Source organism: Podarcis melisellensis (genome assembly GCF_964234715.1).
Source record: "Podarcis melisellensis genome assembly, chromosome: 17".
Lineage (NCBI taxonomy): Eukaryota > Metazoa > Chordata > Lepidosauria > Squamata > Lacertidae > Podarcis > Podarcis melisellensis.
The window spans coordinates 33,837,743-33,851,287 of record NC_138534.1 but is presented as its reverse complement, the minus strand read 5'-3'; the positions used below and the strand labels follow the sequence as shown (position 1 = coordinate 33,851,287).

At 43.4% G+C, this 13,545-nt stretch overlaps 1 protein-coding gene across 1 annotated transcript in view; it reads left to right on the top strand.

The window, feature by feature from the left end:
* The window catches only part of WRN (WRN RecQ like helicase), a 63,185-nt gene that overhangs the window by 11,461 nt on the left and 38,179 nt on the right, over nt 1–13,545 (top strand). Inside the window, exons 8-16 of the mRNA XM_081893767.1 lie at nt 959–1,073; nt 1,769–2,162; nt 3,610–3,690; nt 5,984–6,116; nt 6,784–6,859; nt 7,887–7,954; nt 9,537–9,645; nt 11,452–11,520; nt 11,701–11,783. Coding sequence (XP_081749893.1) covers nt 959–1,073; nt 1,769–2,162; nt 3,610–3,690; nt 5,984–6,116; nt 6,784–6,859; nt 7,887–7,954; nt 9,537–9,645; nt 11,452–11,520; nt 11,701–11,783 — 1,128 coding nt within the window. The remainder of the gene's footprint in view (nt 1–958; nt 1,074–1,768; nt 2,163–3,609; nt 3,691–5,983; nt 6,117–6,783; nt 6,860–7,886; nt 7,955–9,536; nt 9,646–11,451; nt 11,521–11,700; nt 11,784–13,545) is intronic.

Below are 13,545 nucleotides of genomic sequence, written 5' to 3'. Positions count from 1 at the left end.
GTTCATATGTTGCACACCACATTGTTATATATTCTGGTAAGTGCAGGTTGCAAATATTTAAATAAGTAATTATATATATGAGAATTTGGTTGCAAACTTGTGTACTTACCGGGGAATACACTGCTGAAATCAGCAGAGCTTGTGTCTAAAATAAAAGTATACAGTGGTACCTCGGGTTAAGAACTTAATTCATTCCGGAGGTCTGTTCTTAACCTGAAACTGTTCTTAACCTGAAGCACCTCGGGTTACATACGCTTCAGGTTACAGACTCTGCTAACCCAGAAATAGTACCTCAGGTTAAGAACTTTGCTTCAGGATGAGAACAGAAATTGCATGGCGGCGGCAGGAGGCCCCATTAGCTAAAGTGGTACCGCAGGTTAAGAACAGTTTCAGGTTAAGAACGGACCTCCGGAATGAATTAAGTACTTAAACCGACCATCTTTAATGAAAAAAATTGCAGGGCACCAACACATTGAATTAGGTCCATGAAGCAGGCTGGCAAGTAATGGACCCAGAACTGCATGTTGGATCAATCGCAGTTTCTGGGCATTCTTTGCAAGCGGCTACATGTAGGCAACATTGTAGTAACTCAACATAAAGGTTAACACTGCATTATTATTATTTATTAATAATTAGGACTTAGGTGGTAGACTCACTTCATAGCAAGGATATGGTGATTTAAGAATGACCAGAAAGATTTAAGCATGCATATGAAAGATGTTAGGAGAATTCTGTGCCTCTCTGAAAAAGCCCAGTGGAAGCCCATTTAACAGTAATCATTGCAATATCCCTTATTTTGTGAGCAGGCCTGAAATTTTAAGAGAAGTAAATTGCTATTAAAACAATGAATTTTACTTTGTTGTTGTTGTTGTTTCAAAGCCAGGTAACTGGAAAAGAGCACATAGTGGTTGGTAAAAATAATGTTCACATTGACCTTTCCTCCCCTGAAAACAAACAGATGGGGCCCTATTGGCAAGTGAAATGAAGAAGGAATTCGCATCTTTATTAGAGGAGATGGTGGATTTGGCAAATAATTTTCCTGGCACTTTTGGACAATCTACAAACGTTCAAAGGTTAGGTCTTGTTTGCTTTATCAGTTCAAATTAATGGTATTGTGTTCTTTCTCAGAACATTAATGAGACAAAACCATACACAGGCCTTATTTACTTGCGCCAGAACGTCTGTACTTGCACCGTAGCTTTTTGGGCCTTATTTCTTACTGCATTTCCATTTACTCCTTAAAAAATCTTTTTAAGAATGTCGGGAGACCCCCTGAATGTATTTTATAGAGCATCAATAAATATTTCATGTGTTGTTGCCTTTTAAGGTGTGCTTGATTGCAGGACAAGTGTTTTTTAATTGTGGTACCCAGATTATAAGAGTTGTACCCCTGCCTCTTCTGAACTGTGAAAACATCTTAATTTTGTCTGACTTAGTCTGAGCTAAATTTCCATTCTCCTTTAGCTTGTTGATTACTTTTAGTGATCCCTTTTCCTTCTTGGTTTTAACTGTGTCTTTTAAGATCTATTTTTTAAATGTAATTGAATAACCTTTGTTTTTTAATTGAAAGGTGCTTTGGAATATGTTTTTAAGGGTTAAAATGGCAATAGATAACTGGATTGTACGTATGGTTTTCTGGATCCTACTAAGAAAGGGGAGTGCATTTAGATCAGACCAAGAATGCATCCAAGTTTGCTTTAACCCTCTTTGGATAAATCCACCAAGCCCATTTTGAAGCTTGCTCTGCCATTTTGACATTCTTTAATAGAGCTGCAGAAATTTTGGCTGCCATGTCAGAAAACATCAAGGCTTTCAGAAGAGAGCTGCTTGTTGAGCCCGCCTTCCAGATGGAGCTGGGAGATACTACAGATTCGGAAATGATCTGTGGTAATGAAGAAAAAACTGAAATGTCAGACTTGACTTCCAAGGTCACGTCTGAGTCAATCAATCGTGTGGGTCACAAACTAGTCCAAAAGGAAGCCCTAATGGAAGGTGAATCAGAAATTAATAAGGAAAAACATGTAGATGATGCTTCAGACAGTGGACCTAAAGCTGTGGTGCAAGAATGCTTAATGTCGCTAGATATAACTGAATATGAACTTCAAATGTTGGAGCGTCAAGCTGAGGAGGAGCTGCTAAGTGAAATGGCTTGTATGTCTAAGGTGAGTCTATCTGGATAATGGTCTAAGAAAAGTAGTACAGTGGAACCTTGGTTGTCGAACGCTTCAGAAGCCAAACAATTCAGAACCCGAATGTCGACAAACCGGAAGTGAATGCTTCTGTTTTTGAACGATTTTTGGAAGTCAAACGGCTTCCGAGCTGCATTTCTCCAATTTTTTCAATGGATTTTGCTGACCGCAGTTGTGCCTCGGTTGTCGAATGGTCTTCCAGAACAGATTGCGTTCGACCACCGAGGCTCCACTGTAATGTTTAATCTATTAACAACCAGATATTTCTCCCAGATTTCAGTAGGGCTGCAGCAACTGAAGCAGTATTGTATGAGAGGTGGGCGGGGTCTGCTTGCTTCTAGAAATCTGAGAAACCTCTGTTTTCTCCTGTGACAAAATATCGGACTTTTAAACCTCTCTCCTAACTCAGTAATAAGGCTTTGCATAACCCTTCTTGTGTTACAAGGGTCTCCAGCATTTTGGGAAGAAAGTGCTGTGAGCATGAGCCACACATGACTACTATGGGGCGTGGTATAACACAAAGTGGCTGCTTTGGGGGATGGCATAATGGCCGTCACATCTAAATGAACAGAAAAAGAGATAGAATTACAAAAGAACTCAGAGTCAGTCACGACTGGACCTAATGGTCAGGGGTCCCTTTACCTTTACCTTACTGGTGGAGGTTAGTTGGAAAGCCAGTGCAGTTATCTCCCGCTTGAACTACTGCAATGCGCTCTACGTGGGACTACCTTTGAAGGTGACCCGGAAACTACAATTAATCCAGAATGCGGCAGCTAGACTGGTGACTGGGGGCAGCAGCCGAGACCACATAACACCGGTCTTGAAAGACTTACATTGGCTCCCAGTACGTTTCCGAGCACAATTCAAAGTGTTGGCGCTGGCCTTTAAAGCCCTAAACGGCCTCGGTCCAGTATACCTGAAGGAGCGTCTCCACCCCCATTGTTCTGCCCGGACGCTGAGATCCAGCGCCGAGGGCCTTCTGGCGGTTCCCTCATTGCGAGAAGCAAAGCTACAGGGAACCAGGCAGAGGGCCTTCTCGGTAGTGGCGCCTGCCCTGTGGAACGCCCTCCCATCAGATGTCAAAGAGATAAACAACTACCTGACATTCTTAAGGCAGCCCTGTTCAGGGAAGTTTTTAATGTGTGACATCTTAGTGTATTTTTGGTCTTTGTGGAAGCCGCCCAGAGTGGCTGGGAAACCCAGCCAGATGGGTGGGGTACAAATAAATTATTATTATTATTATTATTATTATTATTATTATTATTATAATAAAATGGTACGGACATGCCCCTTGCCCCCCCCACCTCAGTTGCCCTATCAATGGGGGGAAAGGCACAAACATCAGCTGCTGTCATGTTTGCTCACAGAGAGAAGCAATAGCAAAGTAGAAACTGCACTCACTTTGAAATGTTCCTTTTAGGAATCAAGCCATCTAGAGGATGAAGAGGATTCTCTTTGCACTATTGAAGATGATGATGAACTTGAAATGGAGATGCTTAAAGTAGGTGTTTGAAAATCTACTTATCAGTTGCTTTCAGAAAACATTTGATAATGTTTCTGTTAAATATCAGTTATAAGTACAGTGGTACCTTGGAAGTCGAACGGAGTCCGTTCCGGAAGTCCGTTTAACTTCCAAAACGTTCAGAAACCAAGGTACAGCTTCCGATTGGCTGCAGGAAGCAGTGGAAGCCGCGTCAGACGTTCGGATTCCAATGAACGTTTGCAAACCGGAAAATTCAGTGGCTGGGAACAGTATTTTACTGTGTGCACATTTTTGCTGCTTTTAATAAATGGGACACGGGTTGCACTGTGGGTTAAACAATAGAGCCTAGGGCTTGCTGATCAGAAGGTTGGCGGTTCGAATCACCGCAACGGGGTGAGCTCCCGTTGCTCGGTCCCTGCTCCTGCCAACCTAGCGGTTTGAAAGCACGTCAAAGTGCAAGTAGATAAATAGGTACTGCTCCAGCGGGAAGGTAAACGGCGTTTCTGTGCGCTGCTCTGGTTCGCCAGAAGCGGCTTAGTCATGCTGGCCACATGACCCAGAAGCTGTACGCCGGCTCCCTCGGCCAATAAAGCGAGATGAGCACCGCAACCCCAGAGTCAGTCATGACTGGACCTAATGGTCAGGGGTCCCTTTACCTTTTAATAAAGGCCCACGGAGGCATTGGCATTCTGATTAGAGAGGCAGAAAAGCAGCTATGTCGCCTAAATGAAAGTGAGAACGTAGCATGTTTTGGGGAACCGGTGCTGGAAGTGTGTCAAAGGTCCCTGCATGGGGAACCACTTGTACAACAAAGTCTCAGTTGCTCGTGCTGCCCCCTCCCAGAGAGATTATGGTAATTCAGGGTTTACACGAACAGTAAAATACTGTTTATGAACAGTAAAATTCATGGAAAACTATAAGGGAAAGGTCCAACCCCACCCTGGTCCTGTTGTTGATGGATAAAAATTGTGTATTTTTTCTAGAGGGTTCTTCTACATTAGTTTTTTTGTGTGGATGGGGTGGGAATTGCATTGCCGGGCTTTAACTTTCTGGCTGCTGGCTGCCTCACCTTGTATTCTTGGGATCATTGGATCCCAATCAAGGCTCGATTTTGCTGAGTATCAATTACTGGAGTATCTAGGGGTTCTCCTGATCCTCCCTGAGCCAATTAGTTTCTTTCTGGCTAGTTACCGTATTTTTCGCTCTATAAGACGCACCAGACCACAAGACGCACCTAGTTTTTGGAGGAGGAAAACAAGAAAAAAAATATTCTGAATCCCAGAAGCCAGAACAACAAGAGGGATCGCTGCGCAGTGAAAGCAGCGATCCCTCTTGCTGTTCTGGCTTCTGGGATAGCTGCGCAGCCTGCATTCACGCCATAAGACGCACACACATTTCCCCTTACTTTTTAGGAGGGGAAAAGTGAGTCTTATAGGGCAAAAAATACGGTAGATTTTAATTTTCAATTATTTATTTAAATACCCACCATAGAGAGACGCTCTGAAGCTTGGTTATATTGAGATAAGGAAGCAAGAGTTGGAATGGGTTGTTAAGCATCCCTATCATGTATTTGGGTTGCTTGTCCGTTCATGGCATAACAGAGATAATTGTCTTGAATTTGGCTGGGAAAGGTTAGAAATCCCAGGGATGAGGCTTGAGCCTCTTCCATTTTCTCACGATGTCTGTTACAAAATAATGGCTGCTGACTTTTAAAAATAATAATTTACTTTTCTTTCAGATGTTTGTTTTCCCCCATATATGAGCATGTTTTTGTAAATGTGTTGCTTTTTGAAATAAGTAAGTTGTTTTTGAGAAAGAGGTTTTTTAAATAGAGAGAGTGTGCTAGTTCTTGGTCATGTACTTTGCCAGGTTGTATTTCGTCCACTGAAGAAGTTTGTATTTGGTATAGCATGTTTGACCGGAGCCATTGAGAAAATGTTTGACAAGCAAGAATAGACTTTTAATAACAGTAAATACTGGTGCAGTTTAGCGAAATGAAGTGCTGCCTCTTCTCCTGTGCCTTAACAGCAACTTGATATGAAGAAATCAAGGAGCTGGAGCTTTTTCTTGATGGGCAGATAAAGTGATAGAACTAATTGCAACTTTTCCCACCAGCCAAGTTTCTTTGTACTGGAATGTTCTTTTTACAGCCTAGAGTCATTCTATTGATAGGGTTTATGAGCTCATTAACTAAATTAAAAAACAAAACAGGTGCGATCAAATGTAACTTCACTCCAGCATCTTAGCTACCTCTGATTTATTTGCATCTTTTGATCTAAGAGTGTGTTAACTTGTCCAATCTCTTTTCCAGTCTTTAGAAGAAATAGACAAGCACAATAAAAATTTCACTGATTCGACCCTGGATAAGTCCAAGGGGCAAAATGAACTCACTGTAGATGATAACGATGAAGATGAAGGCATTGAGGAAGAGGAGGAAAGTTGGGGTAAATAGTTTTTTTTTTAAAAAAACAAACCACTTTAAAAGTTTGTTTAAATATATCCAAAGAACCACCTATCTAGTTCTGCACTTCAAAGGGAACTTGTACAGTGGTGCCTTGCAAGACGAAAAGAATCCGTTCTGCGAGTCTCTTCGTCTTGCGTTTTTTTCGTCTTGCAAAGCAAGCCCCTTAGCGGCTTAGCGCTATTAGCGGCTTAGCGGGCTTAGCGGATCAGCTGATAAGCGGCTTAGCGGCTTGGGAAAAAGGGGGGGGGGAAAACCCGCAGCAACTCGCAAGACATTTTCGTCTTGCGAAGCAAGCCCATAGGAAATTCATTTTGCGAAGCACCTCCAAAATGGAAAACCCTTTCATCTAGCGGGTTTTCCGTCTTGCGAGGCATTCGTCTTGCGGGGCACCACTGTATTCTCCAAAGAGAAGCTAAGACAAACCTCCAAGTTTCAAGAGCAATTTATAATAAAGCATGGGGAATCTGCTGTTTAGGGGTGGCGAGGAAACCAGAATTCTCACTGAGGGATGCCTACAATAGTTAGTTAGACCCCAGTCCCTATAATATGTTAAAATGGAGACCTAGCTACAAGAACTGCTTCTCATGACTTCACTAGATTTTGTACATTCTTTAGCTCTGAATCTTGTGTTTTCTGTGTTTTCAAAGATTCCTACTTGCCTAGACCGAACGACAAGCAAATTGCTTGCTTAAAGATGTATTTTGGACATGCAAATTTTAAACCGTAAGTTTTGTTGTTTTCCTTTCCTATACACAACAATAGGAAGGGATCTGTGCTTTGCATTTACCACATAAACATATATCCCTGGGACAGGTCCCTTGCTCCAGCTGTACTTCTGAATAGGGCTCACCATATGGGTTGCGACCAGCATGCATAGTGCAGTGATCTTTAAGCTGTGTTGCTTGGAACATATGGTGGGCTCTGCAATGATGAGATCAGTGCTGGGGGAGTGGGCTACCTGAAAACAGTGGGCAAGTTATCAGTCCCCCTGTGCAGTGCACAGGGCCAGGGGAGTGTTGTGTTAGGTGTCTTCTAGGGCACACTCATGGTGCAAATGAGATGATAGTGGTTTGGCCAGTGGAACAGGAACCAATGGGATCATTTGGAGGTAGAGATCTGGACTAGCTGCATGCATAGGCAGGCAGGGACAATGAGGAATTGACTGGTTGCAAAGGTGGCATGGCTGGCTGGATGTTTTTGTGATAGAAGGCAGAGGAAGGGAGATACGAAGGAGAACAATTCCTTTAGCTCTGCTCTATTCCGAATTCCTTAGCTGGAATAGCTCAGTCAATAGAGCATAGAAGACTCAGCTTTCTGTAAAAAGAAACCTGTATGTTGCACATGGGGACGTGGGTGGTGCTGTGGGTTAAACCACAGAGCCTAGGACTTGCCAATCAGAAGGTTTGAATCCCTGCGACGGGGTGAGCTCCTGTTGCTTGGTCCCTGCTCCTGCCAACCTAGCAGTTCGAAAGCACGTCAAAGAGCAAGTAGATAAATAGGTACCGCTCTGGCAGGAAGGTAAATGGCGTTTCCGTGCGCTGCTCTGGTTCACCAGAAGCGGCTTAGTCATGCTGGGCACGTGACCTGGAAGCTGTACGCTGGCTCCCTCGGCCAATAAAGCAAGATGAGTGCCACAACCCCAGGGGTCCCTTTACCTTTATGTTGCACATGAGAGAGTGAATGCTAAGTTGCTGAATAAGACTCAAATGAGAGTTGAACCTTTTGTGGCATGTTTTTCCTTAACTTCAAGGGTCCAGTGGAAAGTGATCTCTTCGGTTTTGCAAGACAGAAGAGACAACCTTGTTGTCATGGCAACTGGTGAGCTGCATATATTTTTTTTCCACAGGATGTCGTATGAGGGATAAACCCATGAAGATGACTTCCTGAGAGTGTTAGGGTGTAGAGATATGAGCAGTTGTTGCCCCACTGGGGGGATAAAATGCCAAGTATATCTTTGGGTTGGGAGTCTGTAAGCTTTTTAGATGCAATGGTTTGGAGTCTTAAGAACTGCAACTTTAAGGAAGCTCATGAACTTTGATGTTCTCTCCTACATCTGTTCCTCACTGCTCCATCTTTGAAAGGTCAGGAAGCCTTTGGTATGGCATGGTGGAAGTTCAAAGTACCTGTTTCGGGTCAATTTCCACTTCTTTCTACAACTTCCACATTTTCACACACACACCCCTTTAGGAGAGTATCATACTTCCAGTATTTAGACCAGAGCTTTCCAAACTATGTTTTGTGACACGTTAGTGTGTCGGCTGCACTGTGTAGGTGTGTCACGTGAACGCTGCCTGTGCTCCTCCCAGGGCTGGAAAGGGTTTAGTTTAACCTCCAGTTTGCAAATAAAACTGAATTACCATATTTTTCGCTCTATAGGATGCACTTTTTCCCTTCCAAAAATTAAGGGGAAATGTGTGTGCGTCCTATGGAGCGAATGCAGGCTCCTTGGCTCCAGCGATATCAACACAAAGCCTCCGAAGCACAGAGGGAATGCTCCCTCCGTGCTCCGGAGGCTTCGCGCTGCTTTCACTGAAGCCTGGAGAGCGAGAGGGGTTGGTGCGCACCGACCCCTCTCACTCTCCAGGCTTCAGGGATAGCCGCCTGAAGCCTCCAGAGCGCAGCGGGAACTCGCGCTGCGCTCCAAAGGCTTCGGGTTCCTTTTGATGAAGCCGGGAGAGCAAGACTCTCCTGGCTTCAGCAGAGAGGGAGAGCTGCGCAGCGCCCCTTCAGCGAAGCGGGAGGAGAAATGGAAGGGGCTCCATTTCTCCCACTTCACTGAAGGGGCGCTGAGCAGAGAAGGGGAGGATTTTTCCCCTTGTTCTCCCCCTCTAAAACAAGGTGCATCCTATGGTCGGGTGCGTCCTATAGAGCGAAAAATACGGTACTGTGTTGCGAAATGATGCATGTCCAAAAAGTGTGTCACCAGCATGAAAAGTTTGGAAAGCTCTGATTTAGACAATACTAAGTTATTAGCTAACTAGGCAACATAGTGCCAGAATTGGTGTTAATATGCTCAGACCACTTTGTTCCTATCGGCATTCTTGCTGCCAAATTGTGCACCAGCTGTGTAGCCGCATGAACATCTTATTCTATTATTCTGATCTAGAGGTCGCTGGAACATAGAGGACTGAAAGCTGGTTCATTAAATTCCGTGCCAGTTTTAGCCTTGCTGTGATTTTCTCTACTTCTGTAAAATTTTAATTTGAAGTGTTGTAGAAGGTCCTTATTAGTACTGACATAGACATGAGGATAAACCCACTAATACGCTAATATCATTATATACATCTGTGTCTCTATAAAGACTGATAACAAACTAGGGAGGTTGAGGAAAGCAAATGTTGTTTTCCAATGAGATTCCCTTATCATTCAAGATGTGTTCATTCAATATATATTATTTCAGGATACGGGAAAAGTTTGTGCTTTCAGTTTCCACCAGTTTATACAAGAGGAATTGGAATAGTAATCTCTCCCCTTATTTCTTTGATGGAAGACCAAGTACTACAACTTGAGTAAGTCTAGGCCTGCCGTGAAGAAATGGGCTTGTCTTCATTTTATATATTGTGATTCTGTGTCTATATGATGAAAGCAGCCCTAAAAGGTAGCCTAAAACATATTTTAAACCAATAAATCGGAAGACCTGTTGTCTTTTCCCAGCCGCATCAAACTTTGAGGATATGTTTGGCTCTGGCTTTTTAAACTGTAATCCACAAAATGTCCAAACCTATCAAAAAAGTGTAGGGTAAAACAAATGTAGCACCTTTTCTCTCTTAGAGGTGCTTTTCTTTTCTTCATTGCAAAAGAGATGTTCCACGGTCTATTTTTTTAAAGCTTCTTTAATAAAAAGAAATGAACTATAAGATTTTATATTTCTGTAGCGGAGAATTTCATTTTCTAAGACATACGATGTCACAACCATGCATCGGATATCCCAGAGAAGCATACCCTTAATGTAGTGTTGAACTGGAAATGTGCATGAGGAAATGTCCCAACTTTATCTCCCACCCCACTGCACCAAAATCCCTTTTCGGATGCAACGTTGGAAGTTCAATTGTTCCTCTACATATACAGTGGTACCTCGGGTACAGACACTTCAGGTTACAGACTCCGCTAACCCAGAAATAGTACCTCGGGTTAAGAACTTTACCTCAGGATGAGAACAGAAATCACGCGGCGGCAGCGGGAGGCCCCATTAGCTAAAGTGGTACCTCAGGTTAAGAACAGTTTCAGGTTAAGAACGGATGTGGCGTTTGCCCTCCTGGGTAGGTGACATGCTGGGTCATAAGGAAGGGGTTAAATGATTGTGAAGTGATTGGCAGGTGGGAACCCAAGGGGAGGAGTTAGAGTTGGAGTTACTGTTTGGATACTGCCAGGGAGTCCAAAAGCCATCATGCCCCCACACCGATGCCGGACGATCCGACGACCTCCCGTAGGAACGCAGTATCAGTCAATTAGCGACACAAAGCCTCAGAAACATCTGTCCACATTTCAAGGACTAGTGCACGCTCTATCAGCAGAGTTCGTACGGTGAAAGATGCACTCAGGAGAGCATATTTACAAGTTTATTCAGCGTTGGTCAGAACAAAGAAAAAACATGACTGCCTGCCTGGATGTCTCAGGCACAGAGAGAAACGAAAGCATAAACATCCTGTGAACAGGAAATACGCAGACTCTGTGACTCACAAAGCCTGCTCCCTTTTAAGGTGGAATGGAAATATCCTAACAGTTGAGGAGTCAGTCAGGTGTTAGAGAAGAGAGAGGGAGGATAAGTGTGGGTTGGGATAGTTTGATGTGAGAGAATCTGTTAAGAGGAGTCAGATAGACAGTTGGGATAATCAGTTAGACGTTATTAGGAAGGTATAGGCCGGTAAAGAAACTAAGATTAAGAAACTGAACAGAAAATTAATCTGAAACCATAAACTTGTTAACGCTTACAAAATAAACTTATTTGGTTTGATGTTAACAACTGTCTGGACTCCGTGTGTACCCGAGAGAAACGGGTTGGTGGCAGTGGGGAAGCAATCACAGTGGCGGCACAGGGATCAATAGACCGTCAAACGTCCGGGGACCCTGTGTGATCGCCACAACGGACTTCCAGAACAAATTAAGTTCTTAACCCGAGGTACCACTGTAATACTACTCTAGAAGGCAAAGTGATAGATGGGAAGTGAAAATGTAAAATGTATCTTATTTTTTATGGCGAATTAGTGAAGGCCCTGCTTAGAGAACAGCCACTGTGCAGTCAGACAGATTGTAACTGTTTATAGCCAATGGGTATTACAATCTAAATCATAAAAAACTGTGGTGTTTTCTTGTAGGATGTCAGGAATTCAAGCTTGCCTACTCGGATCAGCACAGTCAAAGAATGTCAGAGGGGAAATCAAAGCGTAAGCCTTGCCTTGTCTCCCTTTTTTTGGGGTGGTCAGGCAAATAAAGTGCCTCTTCTTAGGTAGAGTGCTAAAGTTGCTTTTAAAGAACTTTATAAGGTACAGTAAACATGAAAGAGCAATTTCAAACCTACGAAGGCAGAACTTGAGCTCACTGCTGTTTCCCCCTCTTTTTGCTAGGGGCCACTATAGAGTTGTCTACATTACCCCAGAGTTCTGTTCGGGGAACTTGCCATGGCTTGAGGAACTTGACAGAACAATTGGTAAGTGGGAATAGTTGATAGTGTATTAAAAAAATTCAGAAGAGATTGCTGCTCTTGGAATTGATAGGAGTTTTATCTACAGCGGTACCTCAGGTTACATACGCTTCAGGTTACAGACTCCGCTAACGCAGAAATAGTACCTTGGGTTAAGAACTTTGCTTCAGGATGAGAATAGTAATCGCGCAGCGGCACAGCAGCAGCAGGAGACCCCATTAGCTAAAGTGGTGCTTCAGGTTAAGAACAGTTTCAGGCTAAGAACGGACCTCCGGAACAAATTAAGTACGTAACCATAGGTACCACCATATTGGAGTCTAGTTTCTTATAATACACCTATGAGTTTTCACAGAAATAACAACAAAAAACGTGGTGTCAAAAGAATCTTTTTTAGAATGCACATGGGCTCTGTAGGCTGAGTCAATTTTTCTGAAAAGGTGAATTATTATTATTATTATTATTATTATTATTATTATTATTATTATTATTATTTTATTATTACCCTGCCCATCTGGCTGGGTTTAAAAACTTTCCTAAACAGGGCTGCCTTCAGATGTCTTCTAAAAGTCAGATAGTTGTTTATTTCCTTGACATTTGATAGGAGGGTGTTCCACAGGGTGGGCACCACTACCAAGAAGGCCCTCTTCCTGGTTCCCTGTAACCTCACTTCTCGCAGTGAGGGAACTGCCAGAAGGCCCTTGGAGGAGGACCTCAGTGTCTGAGCTGAATGATGGGAGTGGAGATCCTCCTTCAAGTATACTGGGTCAAAGCCATTTAGGACTTTAAAAGTCAGCACCATCACTTTGAATTGTGCTTGAAAACATACTGGGAGCCAATGTGGGTCTTTCAGGCCATATATGGTCTTGGCCATATTACTCAAATGTCCAAATATGGCTGGTGACATCCGAAGAGGTCTTCCAGCCTCCAGCAATCGTCATTCTAGTCCCCATCAAGAGGAAGGTCCATATGGAGCAGCTTCTTGCCCAGTTGTAAGGATAAGTAGGTTATATATGAAGGTTTAGCAACTGGTTGTTTTGTGATTTTCGAGAGGTGGTCAAATACTGGGCCCCAAAAGCTTTCAATGTCAGGAGACGGCCACCACATCTGGTGGATAAAGCACCACAGCCTCTCCATCTCAGTGGCATAGTCATGTTCTTGTAGCTCAGCTGAACCGATGTCAAGTTCCACCCATGAAGGATTTTCGAAGCAGTTGCACAAACCTAAGAAGAGGTTAAGAAGAGGAGGTTAAGGGGTGATATGATAGCCATGTTCAAATATATAAAAGCATGTCACATAGAGGAGGGAGAAAGGTTGTTTTCTGCTGCTCCAGAGAAGCGGACACGGAGCAATGGATCCAAACTACAAGAAAGAAGATTCCACCTAAACATTAGGAAGAACTTCCTGACAGTAAGAGCTGTTCGACAGTGGAATTTGCTGCCCAGGAGTGTGGTGGAGTCTCCTTCTTTGGAGGTCTTTCAGCAGAGGCTTGACAACCATATGTCAGGAGTGCTCTGATGGTGTTTCCTGCTTGGCAGGGGGTTGGACTCGATGGCCCTTGTGGTCTCTTCCAACTCTATGATTCTAAGACTGAGATGGTTTTAAATGGCGGCTGCCTCAGAATCATAGTGCACTAATCCCCCTATATTCCCCTCCCAGACCTGTTTCAATCCTACCAAATTCCCATAGCATGTCATAGAGCAGTAAATTAATTCCCTGTGGCTGAACCAATGGAAGCATTAGGTTTCAAAGGCTGTTAAAGACCTATCCA